Source organism: Dendrobates tinctorius, unplaced genomic scaffold (genome assembly GCF_039654945.1).
Source record: "Dendrobates tinctorius isolate UK_male_01 unplaced genomic scaffold, ASM3965494v1 ptg000090l, whole genome shotgun sequence".
In the NCBI taxonomy this organism is placed as follows: Eukaryota; Metazoa; Chordata; class Amphibia; order Anura; family Dendrobatidae; genus Dendrobates; species Dendrobates tinctorius.
In genome coordinates this window covers 6,719,857-6,738,640 of record NW_027361758.1, presented here as the reverse complement: position 1 = coordinate 6,738,640, position 18,784 = coordinate 6,719,857, and the positions used below count along the sequence as shown (strand labels likewise).

Below are 18,784 nucleotides of genomic sequence, written 5' to 3'. Positions count from 1 at the left end.
GACAGCACTAATTTCCCTCCCTATCTGATATTCTTATTGGATGATTCCTGCACTTTGGTAACTATTCATACTGGTGTCCAGGAAAACGCTGGTTGCAGGAAGGGGAGGGATATTTAACCTCTTCCTGTCCCCTATTAGGGCGGGGTAGACATCCTCCGATGTAGCTGTCGTGGAAGGTTCCTAGAAACCGAATTACCGGTAAGTCTAATTCTATTTTTTTCCACAAAAATGATCTTTTCACCCCCAATTTTTATTTTCTCAAGGGTAACAGGACCCTAAAAGTCATTGTGCAATTTGTCCTGAGTACGCTGATACCCCACATGTGGGGGTAAACCACTATTTGGGCGCATGGCAGAGCTCGGAAGGGAAGCGGCGCCATTTGACGTTTTTGGCTGGAATTGAGATCGGACACCATGTTGCGATTGGAAAACTCCTGATGTACCAAAACAGTGGAAACCCCCACAAATGACACCATTTTGGAAACTAGACTCCCCCCAAGGAATATATCTAGATGTGTGGTGAGCACTTTGAACCCCCCCCAGTGCTTCACAGAAGTTTATAACGCACGGGCATGAAAATAAAAAAATCATTTTTTTTTTCCACAAACATGATCAATTAGTCCCCAATTTTTTTTATTTTCCCAAGGGTAACAGGAGAAATCGGACCCCAAAAGTTGTTTTCCAATTTGTCCTGAGTGCATTGATACCCCATATGTGGTAGAAAACCACTGTATGGGCACACGTCGGGGCTCGGAAGGGAAGTAGTGAAGTTTTGGAATGCAGACTTTGATGGATTGGTCTGCGGGTGTCATGTGCGTTTGGAGAGCCCCTGATGTACCTAAACTATTAAAACTCCCCACAAATGACCCCATTTTGGACACTAGACCCCCCACGGAACTTATCTAGATGTGTGGTGAGCACTTTGAACCCCCAAGTGCTTCACAGAAGTTTATAACGCTCGGGCGTGAAAATAAAAAAAATGATTTTTTTCCACAATAATATTTTTGCCCCCAATTTTTTATTTTCCTAAGGGTAACAGGAGAAATTGGACCCCAAAAGTTGTTTTGCAATTTGTCCTGAGTAGGCTGATACCCTACATGTAGGAGTAAAACACTGTTTGGGCGCATGGCAGAGCTTGGAAGGGAAGGAGCACCATTTGACTTTTTCAACTCAGAATTGGCTGGAATTGAGATCAGACGCCATGTTGCATTTGGAGAGCACCTGATGTGCCCAAACAGTGGAAACCCCCAATTCTAACTCCAACCCTAACCCCAACACACCCCTAACCCTAATCTCAGCCCTAACCCTAGCCCTGGCCCTAACCCTAATGGGAAAATGGAAATAAATACATTTTCTTTAAATTTTATTTTTCCCTAACTAAGGGGGTGATAACAGGGGGTTTGATTTACCATTTGTGGCGGGTTTTTATGTTTGGCAGCTGTCATACGCTAAAAGATGCTTTTTATTGTACAAATAGTTTTTGCATCACCACATATTGAGAGCTATAATTTTTCCGTATTTTGACCCACCGAGTCATGTGAGGTCTTATTTTTTGCGGGACGAGTTGACTTTTTTATTGGTACCATTTTTGGGCACGTGACATTTTTTGATCTTTTTATTCCGATTTTAAGGACGCAGAATGAGCAAAACCCAGCGTTTCATGAATTTCTTTTGGGGGGGTGCGTTTACACCTTTCCGCGTGCGGTAAAATTGATAAAGCCCTTTTATTCTTCGGGTCAGTACGGTTACAGCGATACCTCATTTAGGTCGTTTTTTATGTTTTGTCGGTTTTATGCAATGAAAACTATTTTATATAAAAAATTATTTTTTTATCGCTTTATTCTGCAAGCTGTAACTTATTTTTTTCGCTGATGCTGTATGGCAGCTCGTTTTTTGCGGGACAAGATGACGTTTTCAGCGGTACCATGGATATTTGTGTCTTTTTGATCGCGCGTTATTGCACATTTTGTTTGGCGGTATGATAATAAATCATTATTTTTTTTGCTTCGTTTTTTTTTTTTATTTTTTAAGGGGTTCGCTAAAGGGGTTAACTAATGGGACAGTTTTATAGGGCGGGTCGTTATGGACGCGGCGATACCTAATGTGTACATTTATTTATTTATTTTTTAATTTCCAAAAAAGATTTATTAGGGGAATTTTTTTTTTTTTCCAATTGGCTTTTTTTTTAAATTTTATTAGTCCCAGGTGGGACATCACTGTCCTGTGACAGATCGCTGATCTGTCACATCACAGATCACTGTAACAGATCACCGACTACTGCAGACTTCCTCATGCCTGCACTTGCAGGCACTGAGGAAGCCGGCTCCCAGCAGGCCCCCGAAGGTCCCCGTCGCCATCTTGGATTCGGGGGCCTGCAGGGAAGGAGCCCCCCGCAGCAGCGCTGCACATTGCGCTGCCGTGGGGAGCTCAGCGAAGCACGGAGGGAGCCCCCTCCCTGCCGATGCTTCCCTTTAACCCCCGGTACACCGTGATCATGTTTGATTGCGGTGTGCAAGGGGTTAACATGTCGGGGGCGGTCCGTGACCGCCCCTGACACATTGCGCTGGGTGTCAGCTGTGATAATTAGCTGACACCCAGCCGTGATCAGCGGCGCCGCTTATCGCTGAGACGTGCTATCCCGTCCATGGGCATAGGGGCCCGGGTCCCATGGACGGGATAGTACGTCTGATGTCAGGAAGGGGTTAACAACCTTCCCATGTTTGTATTTGGTCCAGATTTTAGACAGAGCTCATTGTGAACAACCATCATCTTTTCTAACCTTGCATGATGATTTACCCTCTTGGGCCATGTGCACACGCTGCAGCAGTTCCGCAGACATGGTACTTTACCATGTTAGCCTATGGGTTTTCAATACCACAGTGCTCACGCTGCGGTTTTTTACCTGCGGAAAAGCTGGGTTTTTTTTCCGTAGCCTGTCAATTGTTTCTGTGGATTCTGCTGCGGTTTCACACCTTTAACATAGTAGAGGTGTGAAACCGCAGGCCAAACCGCAGCAGAACCGCAGGTCACTTTACCTGCAGTTTTACCTGCGGTTCCGCGGGAAAAAACCTGCAAGTGAATCTGCAGTGTGTGCACTTAGCCTTAAGAGTTTGATAATTCTCTCCTTTGTTTCAATTGACATCTCTTGTGTTGGAGCCATGTCAGTCTACATGGTGCAACAGCTATCCAAGGTGTGATCACTTTTTTTTTTTTTTTTTTTAGATGCAGACTAACTAGCAGATCTAATTTGATGCAGGTGTTTAGTTTTTGGAATGAAAATGTACAGAATTGAGTGACTCCATAATTTTTTCCCCTTTGCTTGGTCTAAAAAAGTAACCATTACTGACTACCACATTTTTTGTTCTTGGTTTCTTTTAGTGTTTCAGAAAACGCCGGAAAGTTGCTATTTGAAATGACTTTAGTTTTGTGCCATGTCTGATCTGCTTTTTTTCAACAAAATTAAACAACTGAATGAACATCCTCCAAGGCCGGTGATTACATAATTTTTGCCAGGGGTTGTAGTTATCAGAAGGACAAAGTTAAAATTGCAGCATTTTGAAGATCACTTGCTTTTTTTTCACTCTTTTGCATGGTTGGGGGGAAATTGCAGCAGTGAAAACCAGCCAGGGCCATTTTCCCACATGGAAAACTGATACATTTTCTTCTGCAGCAATCTGCACCAAAATATCTTAAAGCTCTGTGCACACGGTGCGGCTTTGGCCCTGCAGATCCGCAGCAGAACTGCAGGTGATGTACAGTACCATTATAGCCTATGTAAAAAAACAAAACAAAACCCGCTGTGCACATCCTGCGGATTTTTCCGCGCGGAATAAAAGAAGCAGCATGTCACTTTTGTGTGGTTTTGCTGCAGTTTTCCACCTGCTCCAATCTACAAATCCGCAGGTGGAAAACCGCATAAAAACTGCAGTAAAACCGCACAAAAAATGCACTAAATCCACAGGAAAAATGCAGGTCATGTGACCTGCGGATTTATTAAAATCCGCGGGAGGATCCGCACCGTGTGCACATGGCCTAATACCAATCTTCTGCTCCAAATACTTTTTTGCTGCACTTTCCTTTTTTTTTTTAATAGAAACAGTGGTATTCTGCACTTAAAAAAAAATCCATTTTCTTCCGGCTTCCCATAGAAGTCAATATGGAAAAATGCAGTTTACATAATTTTTAATTACGGTGGTAGTTATAAAATCACATCCACTTTGCTGATGTGTTAAAGCGAACCTGTCAGCTGTTTTGGCCACTATAAGATGCGGCCACTGTCTTTCAGGGCTTATCTACAGCATTCTATAATGCTGTAGATAAGCCCCTGATCCGAACTGCAAGATAAGAAAAAAAAAGTTTTGTTATACTCACCCAGGGGTGGACCAGTCCGGTCCGATGAGTGTCGCAGGTCCACGTCCGGCGCCTCCCATCTTCTTGTGACCTTGCCCTCCTGCTGGATTCATGGCTCTCCGGCACCGCGCTCCTGCGCAGGCGTACTTCTCTCCTCTGTTGTGGGCAGAGCAAGGTACTGCAGTGCGCAGGCACTGGGCCTTTCTGACCTTTCACGGCGCCTGCGCACTGCAGGAATCTGCCCTCAAAAGACCAGAGAAGTAAGTCTGCGCAGGAACGTGGTGCCGGGGAGACATGAAGCAAGCAGGAGGGCGGAGTCTCAAGAAGATGGGAGGCGCCGGACCTGCGACACCCATCGGACCGGACCGCCTCCGGGTTAGTATAATAAAACTTATTTTTCTTATCTTGCAGGTCGGATCAGGGGCTTATCTACAGCATTACAGAATGCTGTAGGTAAGCCCTGAAAGGCAGTGACCAAAAGAGCTAACAGGTTCCTTTTTAATCGCTGCATATTTTCTGCACCGAAAAACGCAGCATTTACATTACTTGGAAACATGGCCTAAGATTGCTTCTCTTCTAGATTTTAAGGCGTTTTGCAAGACCCCTGGATTTTGATTTTATATATGCTTGTAAGAAATAACGTTGCCTATTTTTAGCATCCCCCAGTGTTGTCCTCATTCCCTAGTGCTCTCCTTGTCGCTTCGGTCCAACTGCTATACTGAAGAGCACTGAGAAAGCACAAGGGTGTTATCAAGGACAGGTAATTGTTTATTTCTACTACACATACACTATTCGCAAAAAATTAGGGATATTTGGCTTTTGGGCGAAATTTATGAAAAACTTAAAGTTCAGGCTACGGTGATAGTTTATCATGAAAGTCAGGCATTTACACACGTGGTCAAAAATATTGATACCCCTCGTTTAATGACAGAAAAACCCACAATGTTGACAGAAATAACTTGAATCTGACAAAAGTAATCGATGAAAATGAACAAATTAAAGTCAGACATTGCTTTTCAACCATGCTTCCGCAGAATCTAAAATAAAACTAATGGAATAGGCCTGACAGAACTGATGGTACCTTTAACTTAATATTTTGTTGTACAACCTTTTTTGGCAATCCCTGCAATCAAACGATTCCTGTAACTGTCAATGAGTCTTCTGCACCTCTCGACAGGTATTTTGGCCCACTCAAGAGCAAACTGCTCCAGTTGTCTCGTGTTTGAAGGTTGCCTTTTCCAGACGACATGTTTCAGCTCTTTCCAAAGATGCTCAATAGGATTTAGGTCAGGGCTCATAGAAGGCCACTTAGCTAAAAACACCCAAGAATAGCTAAGAGTTGTGTTTTAGGTCATTATTGTTGCAAGACCCATGACCTGCGACTGAGACCCAAGCTTTCTGACACTGGGCAGCACATTTCTCTCTAGAATCCCTTGATAGTCTTGAGATTTCGTTGTACGCTGCACAGATTCTAGACACCCTGTGCCAGATGCAGCAAAGCAGCCCCAGAACATAAAGCCGATTTCACACTAGCGTTTGTGTGCACAGCGTAGGGGCTGCGTACTTATCCGCATATATTCGCATGCGTCTTGCGTATCTATATTTAACATTGGGTACACGGGGACATGCGTTGTATGCGGATACGTCCCCGTGCGTGGTTGACGTGCCCGTTGAATGCAACATGACTGGAACATGTTCAAAACCACACATGGGGATGCATCCGCATATAATGTCTATGCGAACCCAGTGTTAAATATAGGTACGCAAGACGCATTTGGATATATGCAGATCTTAAGGAAAGAAGTACGCAGCCCAACGCTGTGCGCACACACGCTAGTGTGATACCAGCCTTAACCCCTTAAGCCCCAAGGGTTGTTTGCACGTTAATGACCAGGCCAATTTTTACAATACTGACCACTGTCCCTTTATGAGGTAATAACTCTGAAAAGCTTCCATGGATCTTGGTGATTCTGACATTGTTTTCTCGTGACATATTGTACTTCATGTTAGTGGTAAAATTTCATTCATATAACTTGCGTTTATTTGTGAAAAAAAATGGAAATTTGGCAAAAATTTTGCAATTTTCCAACTTGGAATTTTTATGCCCTTAAATCACAGAGCTACGGCACACAAACTTGTGAAAAACAAGTAACATTTCTCACATGTTTACTTTACATCAGCACAATTTTGGAACCAAAATTTTTTTTTTCTTAGGAAGTTCTAAGGGTTAAAAATTGACCAGCGATTTCTCATTTTTGAACACCGTTTTATTTTTACGGACCACATCACATTTGAAGCCACTTTGAGGGGTCTATATGATAGAAAATACCCAAGTGACACCATTCTAAAAAATGCACCCCTTAAGGTGCTCAAAACCACATTCAAGAAGTTTATTAACCCTTTAGGTGCGTCACAGGAATTTTTTGAATATTTAAAAAAAATGAACATTTAACTTTTTTTCACTAAAAAAATACTTCAGGTTAATTTTTTTTATTTTACCAAGGGTAACAGGAGAAATTGGACTGCAAAAGTTATTGTGCAATTTGTCCTGAGTACGCTGATACCTGATATGTGGGGGAGAACCACTGTTTCAGCGCATGGCAGACCTCCGCAGGAAAGGAGCGCCGTTTGACTTTTTCAATGCAAAATTGGCTGGAATTCAGATCGGACCCCATGTCGCGTTTGGAGAGCCCCTGATGTACCTAAACAGTGGAAACCCCCCCAAGTGACCCCATTTTGGAAACTAGACCCCCCAAGGAACTTATCTAGATATGTGGTGAGAACTTTGAACCCACAAGGGCTTCACAGAAGTTTATAACGTACAGCGGTACAATTAAAAAATCATATTTTGTCCACAAAAATTATCTTTTCACCCCCAACTTTTATTTTTCCAAGGGTAACAGGACCCTAAAAGTTATTGTGCCATTTGTCCTGAGTATGCTGATACCCCATATGTGGGTTTAAATGACTAGTTGGGCGCATGGCAAAGCACGGAAGGGAAGCGGCGCCATTTGATGTTTTTGGCTGGAATTGAGATCGGACACCATGTCACGATTGGAAAACCCCCTGATGTACCAAAACAGTGGAAACACCCCACAAATGACACCATTTTGGAAACTAGACCCCCTAAGGAACTTATCTAGATGTGTGGTGAGCACTTTGAACCCCCCAGTGCTTCACAGAAGTTTATAACGACCGGGCGTGAAAATAAATATCGTATTTTTTCCACAAACATCATCTTTTAGTCCCCATTTTTTTTTTATTTTCCCAAGGGTAACAGGAGAAATTGGACCCCAAAAGTTGTTGTCCAATTTATCCTGAGTACGCGGATACCTCATATGTGAGAGAAAACTACTGTATGGGCACACGTCGGGGCTCGGAAGGGAAGTAGTGAAGTTTTGGAATGCAGACTTTGATGGATTGGTCTGCGGGTGTCATGTGCGTTTGGAGAGCCCCTGATGTACCTAAACTATTAAAACTCCCCACAAATGACCCCATTTTGGAAACTAGACCCCCCCCATGGAACTTATCTAGATGTGTGGTGAGCACTTTGAACCCCCAAGTGCTTCACAGAAGTTTATAACGCCTGGGCGTGAAAATAAAATCATTTTTTTCTTCCAAAAATTATATTTTTGCCCCCAATTTTTTATTTTCCTAAGGGTAACTGGAGAAATTGGACCCCAAAAGTTGTTTTGCAACTTGTCCTGAGTATGCTGATACCCTATATGTGGGGGTAAAACACTGTTTGGGCGCATGGCAGAGCTTGGAAGGGAAGGAGCACCATTTGACTTTTTCAACGCAGAATTGGCTGGAATTGAGATCAGACGCCATGTTGCATTTGGAGAGCACCTGATGTGCCCAAACAGTGGAAACCTCCCAATTCTAACTCCAACCCTAACCCCAACACACCCCTAACCCTAATCTGAGCCCTAGCCCTAATGGGAAAATGGAAATACATTTTTTTAATTTTATTATTTTTCCCTAACTAAGGGGGTGATAACGGTGGGTTTGATTTACTATTTATGGCGGTTTTTATGTTTGGCGGCTGTCGCACGCTAAAAGACGCTTTTTATTGTTAAAAGATGGATTTTTGGTTCTTACCGTAAAATCTTTCTTGGAGCCTTCATTGGGGGACACAGATTACCATGGGTGTATGCTGCTGCTGATAGGAGGCTGACACTATGCAAAACAAAAATTAGCTCCTCCCCGGCAGTATCCACCCACCGACAGGCACCAAGCACCTCAGTTGGTGAAAAAGCAGTAGGAGAAGCAAAGAGAAAACTCTAAATATATGTACCAACCCAACAAGGGACTCTAAGACTCAACACGGTATAAATTAAACAGGGAGGGTGCTGTGTCCCCAATGAAGGCTCCAAGAAAGAGATTTTACGGTAAGAACCAAAAATCCATCTTTCTTTATCGCCTTATTGGGGGACACAGCTTACCATGGGACGTTCCAAAGCGGTCCCAAGGGTGGGAACAGCAATAAGGAACAAAAGTAACGGAAGGGCTTAAGTCGGCCAGTGAGCCACCGCCGCCTGCAGAACCTTCCTACCAACAACAGCATCAGACGAGGCCTGGGTATGAACCCTGTAGAACCTCGTAAAGGTATGCAAAGACGACCAGGTTGCGGCCTTGCAAATTTGCATGGCCGAAGCCTGGTGACGAACAGCCCACGAAGCCGCCACAGCCCGGGTGGAATGAGCTCTTACTCCCGGAGGGGGTCGTTTTTCCTGAAGACGATACGCTTCCAGAATGGTAGAAAGAATCCAGCGAGCGATCGTGGATTTGGAAGCCGGAAGGCCCTTCTGGCGACCTTCAGAGATGACCAGCAAGGAATCGGACAGACGAAAGGAAGAAGTCCTGGCGAGATAGACACGCAGGGCTCTAACTACGTCCAGTTTGTGGAGAGACTTCTCAAGCGGATGAGAGGGAGCCTGACAAAAAGGAAGAAGGATATCCTCATTGATATGGAAAGAGGAAACCACCTTTGGAAGAAAAGAAGGAACGGGCCTGAGGACGGCTTTGTCCTGATGGATAATCGGGTAAGGGGAACGACATGACAAAGCCGCCAATTCAGAAACTCTTCTGATGGATGAAATGGCGATCAAAAAGGTGACCTTCCACGAGAGAAGAGACAAAGGAATGTCCTTGAGAGGCTCGAACGGCGCCTTCTGGAGATAGCTAAGAACGAGGTTGAGATCCCACGGGTCTATTGGCTAATGATGAGGAGGAGCCACATGGGAAACCCCTTGGAGAAAGGTTTTTACCTGCGATAGAGAAGCTAGCTCTCTTTGGAAGAGGATAGAGAGAGCGGAAACCTGGCCCTTGAGCGTACTGAGGGACAGACCCGCTTCTAATCCAGACTGAAGAAACCCAAGGATAGATGGGATAGAAAAGGACATTGGGAAGACTTTTTTATCATTGCACCAATGGAAAAAAGCCTTCCAGTACCTATGGTAAATGCGGAAGAGGCTGGTTTCCTGGCTCTGATCATAGTTTGAATAACCTGACTGGACAGACCTGATTCCTTCAGGATTGCGGCCTCAACGGCCATGCCGTCAAACTCAGAGACTGAGAATTCTCGTGGTAAAGGGGGCCTTGCGAGAGAAGGTCTGGACGGTCTGGAAGCCTCCAGGGGACGTCCGCGAGCATGTTGACTAGTTCCGCGTACCAAGGCCGTCTTGGCCAATCTGGGGCGACTAGAATCACTTGTACGCCTTCCGATTTTCTTTTTGACCACTCGTGGAATCAGGGCCAGAGGCGGGAACAGATAAGGAAGTTGAAACTGGGACCACGGAGTCACCAGCGCGTTGCATGCGACGGCTAGAGGGTCCCTGGACCTGGCTACGAACTGCGGCACCTTGTGGTTCATCCGAGATGCCATGAGGTCGACATCCGGGGTGCCCAAACAGTGGCATATCTGATTGAAGACTGTGGGGTCCAGGGACCATTCGCCGGACGCTAGGCCCTGGCGACTCAGTCGGCTGCCCAATTTTCCACCCCTGGAATATGGACGGCGGAGATTGCCGGAACTTAACGTTCTGCCCAGCGGAATATCTTGGCCACTTCTGACATTACTTGCTTGCTGCGCGTGCCCCCCTGATGGCTTATGTACGCCACGGCCGTGGCGTTGTCCGACTGAATACGGACCGGCTTGCCGGAGAGGAGAGGCTGCCAATGAAGAAGGGCCAGGAAGATTGCTCTGATCTCCAGAAGATTGATTGGGATGAGAGACTCCTGTGGATTCCAGCGTCCTTGGGCCGCTTTCTGATGGAACACGGCTCCCCATCCTAGAAGGCTCGCATCGGTGGTGACGACTTGCCACTGAGGCGGAAGGAAGGACCTCCCTTGGAGAACTGACGCTGGCCGTAGCCACCAAGTGAGAGATTGCCTCACTCTGAGAGGGAGCCGAATAGGACGGTCCAAGGACATCGTGGTCTTGTCCCAGGCTGAAAGCAGAGACAGCTGGAGGGGGCGAAGATGAAACTGCGCAAAAGGTACTGCTTCCATGGAAGCCACCATCTTCCCCAGGACCTTCATGCAGGACCGAATGGGAATGGGAGTAGGCCTCTTGAGAGTTCTGATGCCCTTGGAAAGGGTCGCAAATTTTTACTTTGGAAGAAAAACACGGGCTAGATTCGTGTCGAATTCCATGCCCAGAAAGATCAGACGCTGGGTGGGGGTCAGAATGGACTTTTCCTTGTTGACTAGCCAACCGAGGCGGCCGAGAGTGTCCAGGGTTATCTGCAGACTCTGGAGACAGTCCTGGCGAGACGAACCCTTGATCAAAAGATCGTCCAGATAAGGGATGATGAGGATCCCTCTGGAGCGAAGGATGGCCATGACGGTCGCCATCACCTTCGTGAAAACATGGGGCGCTGAAGCTAGGCCGAAAGGAAGGGCCGTGAACAAAGTGGTCTCCCTGAATCGCAAATCGAAGATACTTCTGATGCTGCACACAAACTGGAATGTGCAGATAGGCATCCCGAATGTCCACCGAGCAGAGGAATTCCCCGGGTTCCATGGAAGCAATCACCGACCGAAGAGACTCCATTTTGAAATGAAGAATCTTCACGTGGCGATTGAGCAATTTGAGGTCCAGAATTGGACGAAGAGAGCCATCTTTCTTCGGGACTACAAAGATTGGAGTAGAACCCGGAAAACCGTTCGTTTCAGGGAACGGGAACAATGACTCCGGCGGAAAGAAGGGAAACCCGGAGTCTGGGACCGCTGTCGCGGAGGCCGAGACCGGAAAAAAACGTCTGTTCGGGGGTGAAGCAAATTCGATCTTGTATCCGGATGCGACAATTTCTCTGACCCAAGCGTCGTCGACAACGGACAGCCAAGCATCCACGAAAAAGGAAAGTCTGCCTCCCACCCTGGAAGAAATTCCAGGTGGGGGTGACCCGTCACTTAGAAGAAAGTCTGCCGGAATTGGCGCCTGAAGATCTGGAACATTGTCCTCTAGATCTCCAGCGAGGAGTGGGTTTGTAGGAAGGTTTCCTCTGATCCCGCTCCCTGATGGAGGGCGGCCGATCTTGTTGAGCAGATCTCTCCGTGGCAGAGAAGGGACGAAAGGGCCTGAATGGAAGAAAACCTTTTCTGTTGAAAAAACGTTTTGGTCGAGACTGGGGAAGCGAAGTGCTTTTACCACCAGTGGCATCGGAAATTATCTGATCCAGCTTTGCACCAAAGAGTCTAGAGCCATGGAATGGCAGATTGGTAAGCGACTTTTTTGAAGTAGTGTCCGCATTCAATGACTTTAGCCAGAGGACTCGGCGTACAGCTACTATGTTGGTGTTAGCCCTTGCTACGCAGCCGGCCGCGTCCAAGGAGGCGGCCAAAAGGTATTTTCCCGCATGGTTAACCTGATCTGCAAGATCCGCCAACTCATCTTGAGGAGCTGATGCTAAGATGCCCCTGCAAAGAATTTTAGCCCAAGCGGAAATGACTTTCGCCACCCAGGCGGATGCGGAAATAGGGCAGAGAGAGGCGCCAGATGCCTCAAAGAGACTTAGCCAGAGATTCAATCTGCCTGTCAGTAGGATCTTTAAGCGATGCCCCATCTGGCAGAGAGAGCACCGTTTTTGAGGCAATCCGGGAAACTGGAGGATCCGCCTCGGCAGCCTTGGACCACTTTGTGAGCAGGTCTGCGTTAAAGGGGTAAAGTACGTCTAAGTACTTGCGGCCTGAAAAACGTTGCTCAGGGCGCTCCCAGTGTTTGGATAAGGTAGTATCGAAATCTTTGATTGGGAAAGGTTCGAGATGGAGGTCTTGCTCGTTTAAGGAGAACAGAGCATTCCTGAGGTGGAGTCTTATCCTGCTTATTCTTTAGCGTTTGGAAGATAGCTGAAATAAGGCTATCTACCATGTCCCATGTTTTAGAAACGCTGTTCCCTTCCGAACTAGCTTCTGATTGAGTCATCGCCTGACTGAAGGTCGTCATCCGAGGAAGGTCGGGGGGAAGCAGAAGGGTCCTGCGAGCTAGAGGACGAAGTAGACAGAGCCCGCTTCCTAGAACTCCTGCCCTGTCTGTCTCTCTGAAGGTCGCGGTCAGGTGCGGACGACTCGCCCTGAGAGGCGGTCGGGGCACAGGTGGCTGTAGATAGCTGAGGTAATCGTTCTAAGACCTGGACCAGCGACTGTGATACTTTTGTCAAGTCAGATACAGACTGAGACATTACAACGGCCCACTCCGGGGGGAGGGAGGAGGGGAGAGTGCCCTCAGCCCGGGACTCTGTGCGCTCCTGAGATGCTGACATATTTGAAGGACTGCAGGAGGGGCAGAATGGAGACGACTGACCCGATGCCCACTACTTTTTACAGCGTGCACAGGTGTAATAGATAGCGGTGGGCCTGAAGCAGAGATCCCCTGAAGGGTTGGGCATAGGTAAACTGCACTGAATGGCCGCAGGAATTGGGGAATAACTGCCGAGGAGAGCTAATCTTTGCCTCAGAGCAGAGCCTACCGAGATTCTGGTGAGCAGCATAAAACGCTGAAGTGTCCCCCCCCAAGCAGCGCAGGAAGGAGTGAAAAACCAGGAAATCCTTGTGCTGGAGGCTGGGTGCGGAGCTTAGCGGCTGCGCCGTGACTGGCTAACCGCGAAGGAGAGGGCATGGCCGAAGGAGGAGGCTGGCATATCAAACGAAAAGGAGCCCTGTGATGGGCTAGTAAAGTATCGCTGAAAAGAGCGCGCTCAGGAAGGGAGGAGGGAGCACGCTGATGGAGGAGGCTGTGAGGGAAAGTGAAAGGAAGACGCCGCAGCCCCATGCCTACGCCGACATAACGGAGCCTATCTGACAGTGGCCCTGGGAAGTCTGCCTCCCCTGCTTGTGACGCTGTGTGGGGAGTGGAGGAATCCCCAGTGTCTCCCTGGGAGTGAGACGCAAGCGGCGTGAGCGCGCGGCAGGCAGAGAGGGTGGGAAATTCAAATAATTGTGGACCTTTAATCACCAAGGTCCAACTTCTCCCATTCACGGAGCTTATGCGGGACCGGAGGGAACGTACAGGCACTTACCTGACGTCCCTGAAGAGGATGACCACAGGGGCCCACAGAGAAACGGCAGACCGCTGTGGGGGGGTCCTCTGTACCCGCATCCTGCAGAATGACGGCCTGAACCTCCTGCGATCGCCGTCTTCCTCTCAGCCCTGTCCCGAGAAAGGGGTGGGGGGGGGGGGGGGATTCGGCAAGGACCAGCCACCTGTCCACAACCCTTATCACCAGAAGGTGATAGGGAAAAAGTCCTGCCTGCGGTACTGAGAGTTGCAATGTGGGTGACACCACACTGCTCGCTCAGCCGCATGATATGGGAAATCAGGGTGATAACTAACTATACCCTGTTTCCCTACGGGAAAAAAACCTGAAAGATAAAAGAGAAAAAATTAAAAGGTTCGATCTAAACCCTAAAAGAAAAAATGGATTAATAACTGCGGATCTGGGGAGATCCCGGTCCGCCTCCTACAGACACTAAGCACAAACTGAGGTGCCTGTCAGAGGGTGTATACTGCCGGGGAGGAGCTAATTTTCTTGTTTTGCATAGTGTCAGCCTCCTAGCAGCAGCAGCATACACCCATGGTCATCTGTGTTCCCCAATAAGGCGATAAAGAAATAGTTTTTGCATCACCACATATTGAGAGCTATAATTTTTCCGTATTTTGACCCACCGAGTTATGTGAGGTCTTATTCTTTGCGGGACGAGTTGATGTTTTATTGATACCATTTTCGGGCACGTGACATTTTTTGATCACTTTTTATTCCGATTTTTGGGACGCAGAATGAACAAAAAACGGCGTTTCATGAATTTCTTTTGGGGGGGTACGTTTACACCGTTCCGCGTGCGGTAAAATTGATAAAGCGGTTTTATTCTTCGGGTCGGTACGGTTACAGCGATACCTCATTTAGGTCGTTTTTTTTATGTTTTGTCGGTTTTTTGCAGTGAAAACCATTTTATATAAATTATTTTTGCATCGCTCTATTCTGCGAGCTATAACTTTTTTTAATTTTTCCGCTGATGATGCTGTATGGCGGCTCGTTTTTTGCGGGACGATGTTTTCAGCGGTACCATGGATATTTTATATGCGTCTTTTTGATCGCGCGTTATTGCACTTTTTGTTCGCTGGTATAATAAATCGTTATTTTTTGCTTCGTTTTTTTTATTTTTTAAGGGGTTCGCTAAAGGGGTTAACTAATGGGACAGTTTTATAGGGCGGGTCGCTACGGACGCGGCGATACCAAATGTACTTTTATTATTTTTTTTTTTTTTTTTCAAAAAATGAATTTATTGGGGAATATTATTTTTTTTTAAATTTCTGAATAGGATGTGCAACTGTAGTCACTAGAACATCAAGCTTTTTGGAGATGGTCTTATAAGTTTTACCTTTTTAACATGTTTGTCTATAATTTTCTTTCTAATCTCCTGAGACAACTTTCCTTCGCTTCCTCTGGTCCATGTTGAGTGTGATACACACCATGTCACCAAACAGCACAGTGAGTATCTGTAGCCCTCTATACAGGCCCACTTGCTGATTCCAAGATTGTAGACACCTGTGATGCCAATTAGTGGACGTGCCTTAATTTAACATGTCACTTTTGTCACATTTTCAGGGGTACCATCATTTCTGTCCAGGCCTATTTCATGAGTTTTTTTTTTTTTTTTTTTTTTTTTTTTTTTCAAAAATTCTGTGGAAGCATGGTTGAAAGGCAATGTCTGACTTTCATTTGTTGTTTTTCATAGATTTATTACTTTTGTCAGATTCAAGTTATTTCTGTGACCATTGTGGGTTTTTCTGTCATTAAACGAGCTGTACCAACAATCTTGACCACGTGTAAGTAGAAGCATGCAATAGTGATTTCCTTATCTCAAACTATTGAAACAAAAGCCAACAATGGTGGGTAAAATTGAGTTGCTGTCTCAATATCTTGTCATGTGGCCTTGAGCATCAATTGCAGCTTGACAATGATATCTCATTCTATTTACAAAAGGAGTTCTTGTTTGCTGAGGCATGGCGTCCCACACTTCTTAAAGGGTGGCCCTCAGGTCATTGAGGTTCTGGGGTACAGAGCTATGACCCTCTACTCAACTGATCCCATAGATTTTTCTATGTTTAGGTCTGGAGAAAGTACAGGCTGCTCCATTTGAGGTACCCCAGTCTCCAGCAGCCGTTTCCTATTGATGAAAACTCGATGAACTGAAGCATTGCTGTCCATAAAGATGAAATTAGGCCTGTGTTGTTCGTTCAGAGGCAGAATGATTGGAATAATGGTATTCAAGTAGTAGGGGCTTGTCAGGGAACCATTCACAAAGTATAGGGCAGTTCTGTATTGACTAGAACCACCTGCCCACACTGTAGCACCACCACCAAAGGCTCGTCTGATGACGACCATGGCTAAAGCATAGTGCTCTCCTTGGCGGCCATCATTTCTGCTTACCATGAATCTACTTTTGTCAGTGAACAGCACTGAGGCCCACTGGTCTTTTGTCCAGCGTAGATGACGCCTGTGACTGGTGGTGAGGTCAGGTGCCCTTGCAGGTCATCCAGCACACAGACTATGGTGTTGTAAACTCTTTTGAATGGTCTGACGTGTTTGGGTGCCTCTCACCTCTTTTAAATGTGCTTGGCGTTGTGTTGCATTCGTCATATGGATCAGAAAGGCATTGTTGACAATGAAAGGTTCATTTGTGTGAGATGTGGCCAAAGGATGTCCACTTCTCTGCCTTTCTGTGACTCTTCCAGTCTCTCAATCTCTGTTGCAATCTGCTGATGACATTCTGTGACACGAAGATCAGTTGCCACTTCCGTCTGAGAACATCCTGCTTGGAGCCTCCTAATGGCGAGGTATTGTTCATCAACTATTAGGCTATGTGCACACTTTGCGGATCCGCAGCGGATTTGGCCCTGCGGACCCGCAGCGGTTTCCGCAGCGGTGTACAGTACCATGTTAGCCTATGAAAAACAAAACGCTGTGCAGATGCTGCGGTTTTGCCGCGGATTACAATCCGCAGCATGTTAATTGTGGGGATTCCGCAGCAGTTTCACATCTTATCATTATGAGGTGTGAAACCGCAGGGCAAAACCGCAGGCTAATTTCACAAAATCCACAACATGTGCACATAGCCTTAGGTGTTGTCTTGGACTCATGATGTCAAAATCTGAACAACATGATGAGAACTGTTTAAAGGGAATCTGTCACCCCATTTTTCGAGTATCAGCTGCTGTCACCGCCATCAGGGGCTTATTTACAGCATTCTGTAATGCTGTAGATAAGCCCCCGATGTAACCGGAAAGAGAAGAAAAATGAGTTATATTATACTCAACGGAGGGGTCCGATTTGGTGCAGTGGTCGGCGCCTCCCATCTTCTAACGGTGACGTCATCTTCTTTGCTGCCTGTCGTGGCTCCTGCGCAGGTGCACTGCTCTGCCCTGTTGAGGCTCCTGCGCACTGCAGGACTCTGCTCTGCCCTCAACAGGGCAGAGCAGTGCGCCTGCGCAGGAACCACGACAGGCAGCAGAGAGTAAGTCACCGTTAGAAGATGGAAGGCGCCTGACCGGACCGCGACACCCATCGGACCAAAACCGGACCGCCCCTGGGTGAGTATAATCAACTCATTTTTCTTATCTTTCAGGTTATATCGGGGGCTTATCTACAGCATTACAGCTGATACTCGAAAAATGGGGTGACAGATTCCCTTTAAATAACAACCTATTTGAACCCTGACATTTATTGGCCGATTCATGAATCAAATACCTGTTGTGAATTTTTCCATGAAGCTGCTTTTTAAGGAACAGGAAGTTGTGCCTATAGTACTGAAACATTGAAGTTTAGAGAAGGCCACATTAAAGGGCTTGTCCACTACTAGTACAACCCCTTCTTGATCAAAATGTTTTGCCCCCAAAACATAATACTCCCCTCCTGTGCCGCCACTGTTCCAGGGGCGTCGGCACTCGTGATCCCAGGGCTATTTTGGTTGTTCTGACGCCAGTTCCCAATCAGCGTTAGTGTCACTGTCCCTGTCTTCGGACAAATCTAACATGAAGAGGAAGTCCAGGCGGGGACAGTGATACCGTTGCTGATTGGGTTCCGGCTTCACGTGTCAAACATTGGAGTCCCGGGAGATGGAGTGCCTACACCATGGGAAAGGTGCCAGCACGGGAGTTGAGTATAAGCTTTATTATTTTATGGGGCCGAGCAAGTTATATGAGAAGTTCTTGTCCAAGTAGTGGACAAGTTCTTTAAGTTCACCTGAAAAGGTTAGTGCCGTTTAGGTTCATCCTGAAATTTCACCAAAAGCCAAATATCCCTACATTTTTGTGAGTAGTGTGTGTGTGTGTGTGTGTGTGTGTGTATATATACAAACTATTCCAAAACCAAGGGTTCATAGCAATCAATAAGACCATGTTAATGTTTGGATATACCATCAGTGTTCTAGCGCTGATTTATGGCTGTGTCCCCTTTGCAGAATTTTTTCAGCATAGTGTTACACAGGCCATTCGCTGTGCAGGAAACTGCAACACATACCCATTCTATCAGTTTGCCATCTTTTTGAAAGATGTGAATAATTTTGGAGTTATTAAGAAAATTCAACAGATTTTTTTTTTCCGTGTGACCTAATGTTTATATAAAGGAGTGTCATGGAACTTGATTCTTCTTGTATACCTGCAATGTGTTTTTTGAGTGGTTCAGAGCATCGCCTTACAGTTTTGTTTTTTTTTCTATTCTGTTTTTCAGTGGCTTGTCGGTGGATAATGTGCTTGATGGACCGCTGCTGCAGATCCTTTTTATGAACCATGTCATTTCAAAGTAAGTCTTTCAATCCTACATCAAATGTGTACAGAGATGACTCGATTCTTCCCCGAAAGCAGATGTCGGGGGAGAAGGGAGTAGCTTTTGTTCTCATGGAAGTAAGATGGGCAGCCGTCAGAAATGTCTGAC

At 46.3% G+C, this 18,784-nt stretch overlaps 1 protein-coding gene across 3 annotated transcripts in view; it reads left to right on the top strand.

The window, feature by feature from the left end:
- LOC141098345 (zinc finger CCHC domain-containing protein 8-like) overlaps positions 1–18,784 on the top strand; it is a 211,407-nt gene that overhangs the window by 18,078 nt on the left and 174,545 nt on the right. For all 3 annotated transcript variants that reach the window (XM_073586033.1, XM_073586031.1, XM_073586032.1), the window contains one exon: positions 18,581–18,652. In XM_073586033.1, the coding sequence (XP_073442134.1) occupies positions 18,581–18,652 (72 nt within the window). The remainder of the gene's footprint in view (positions 1–18,580; positions 18,653–18,784) is intronic.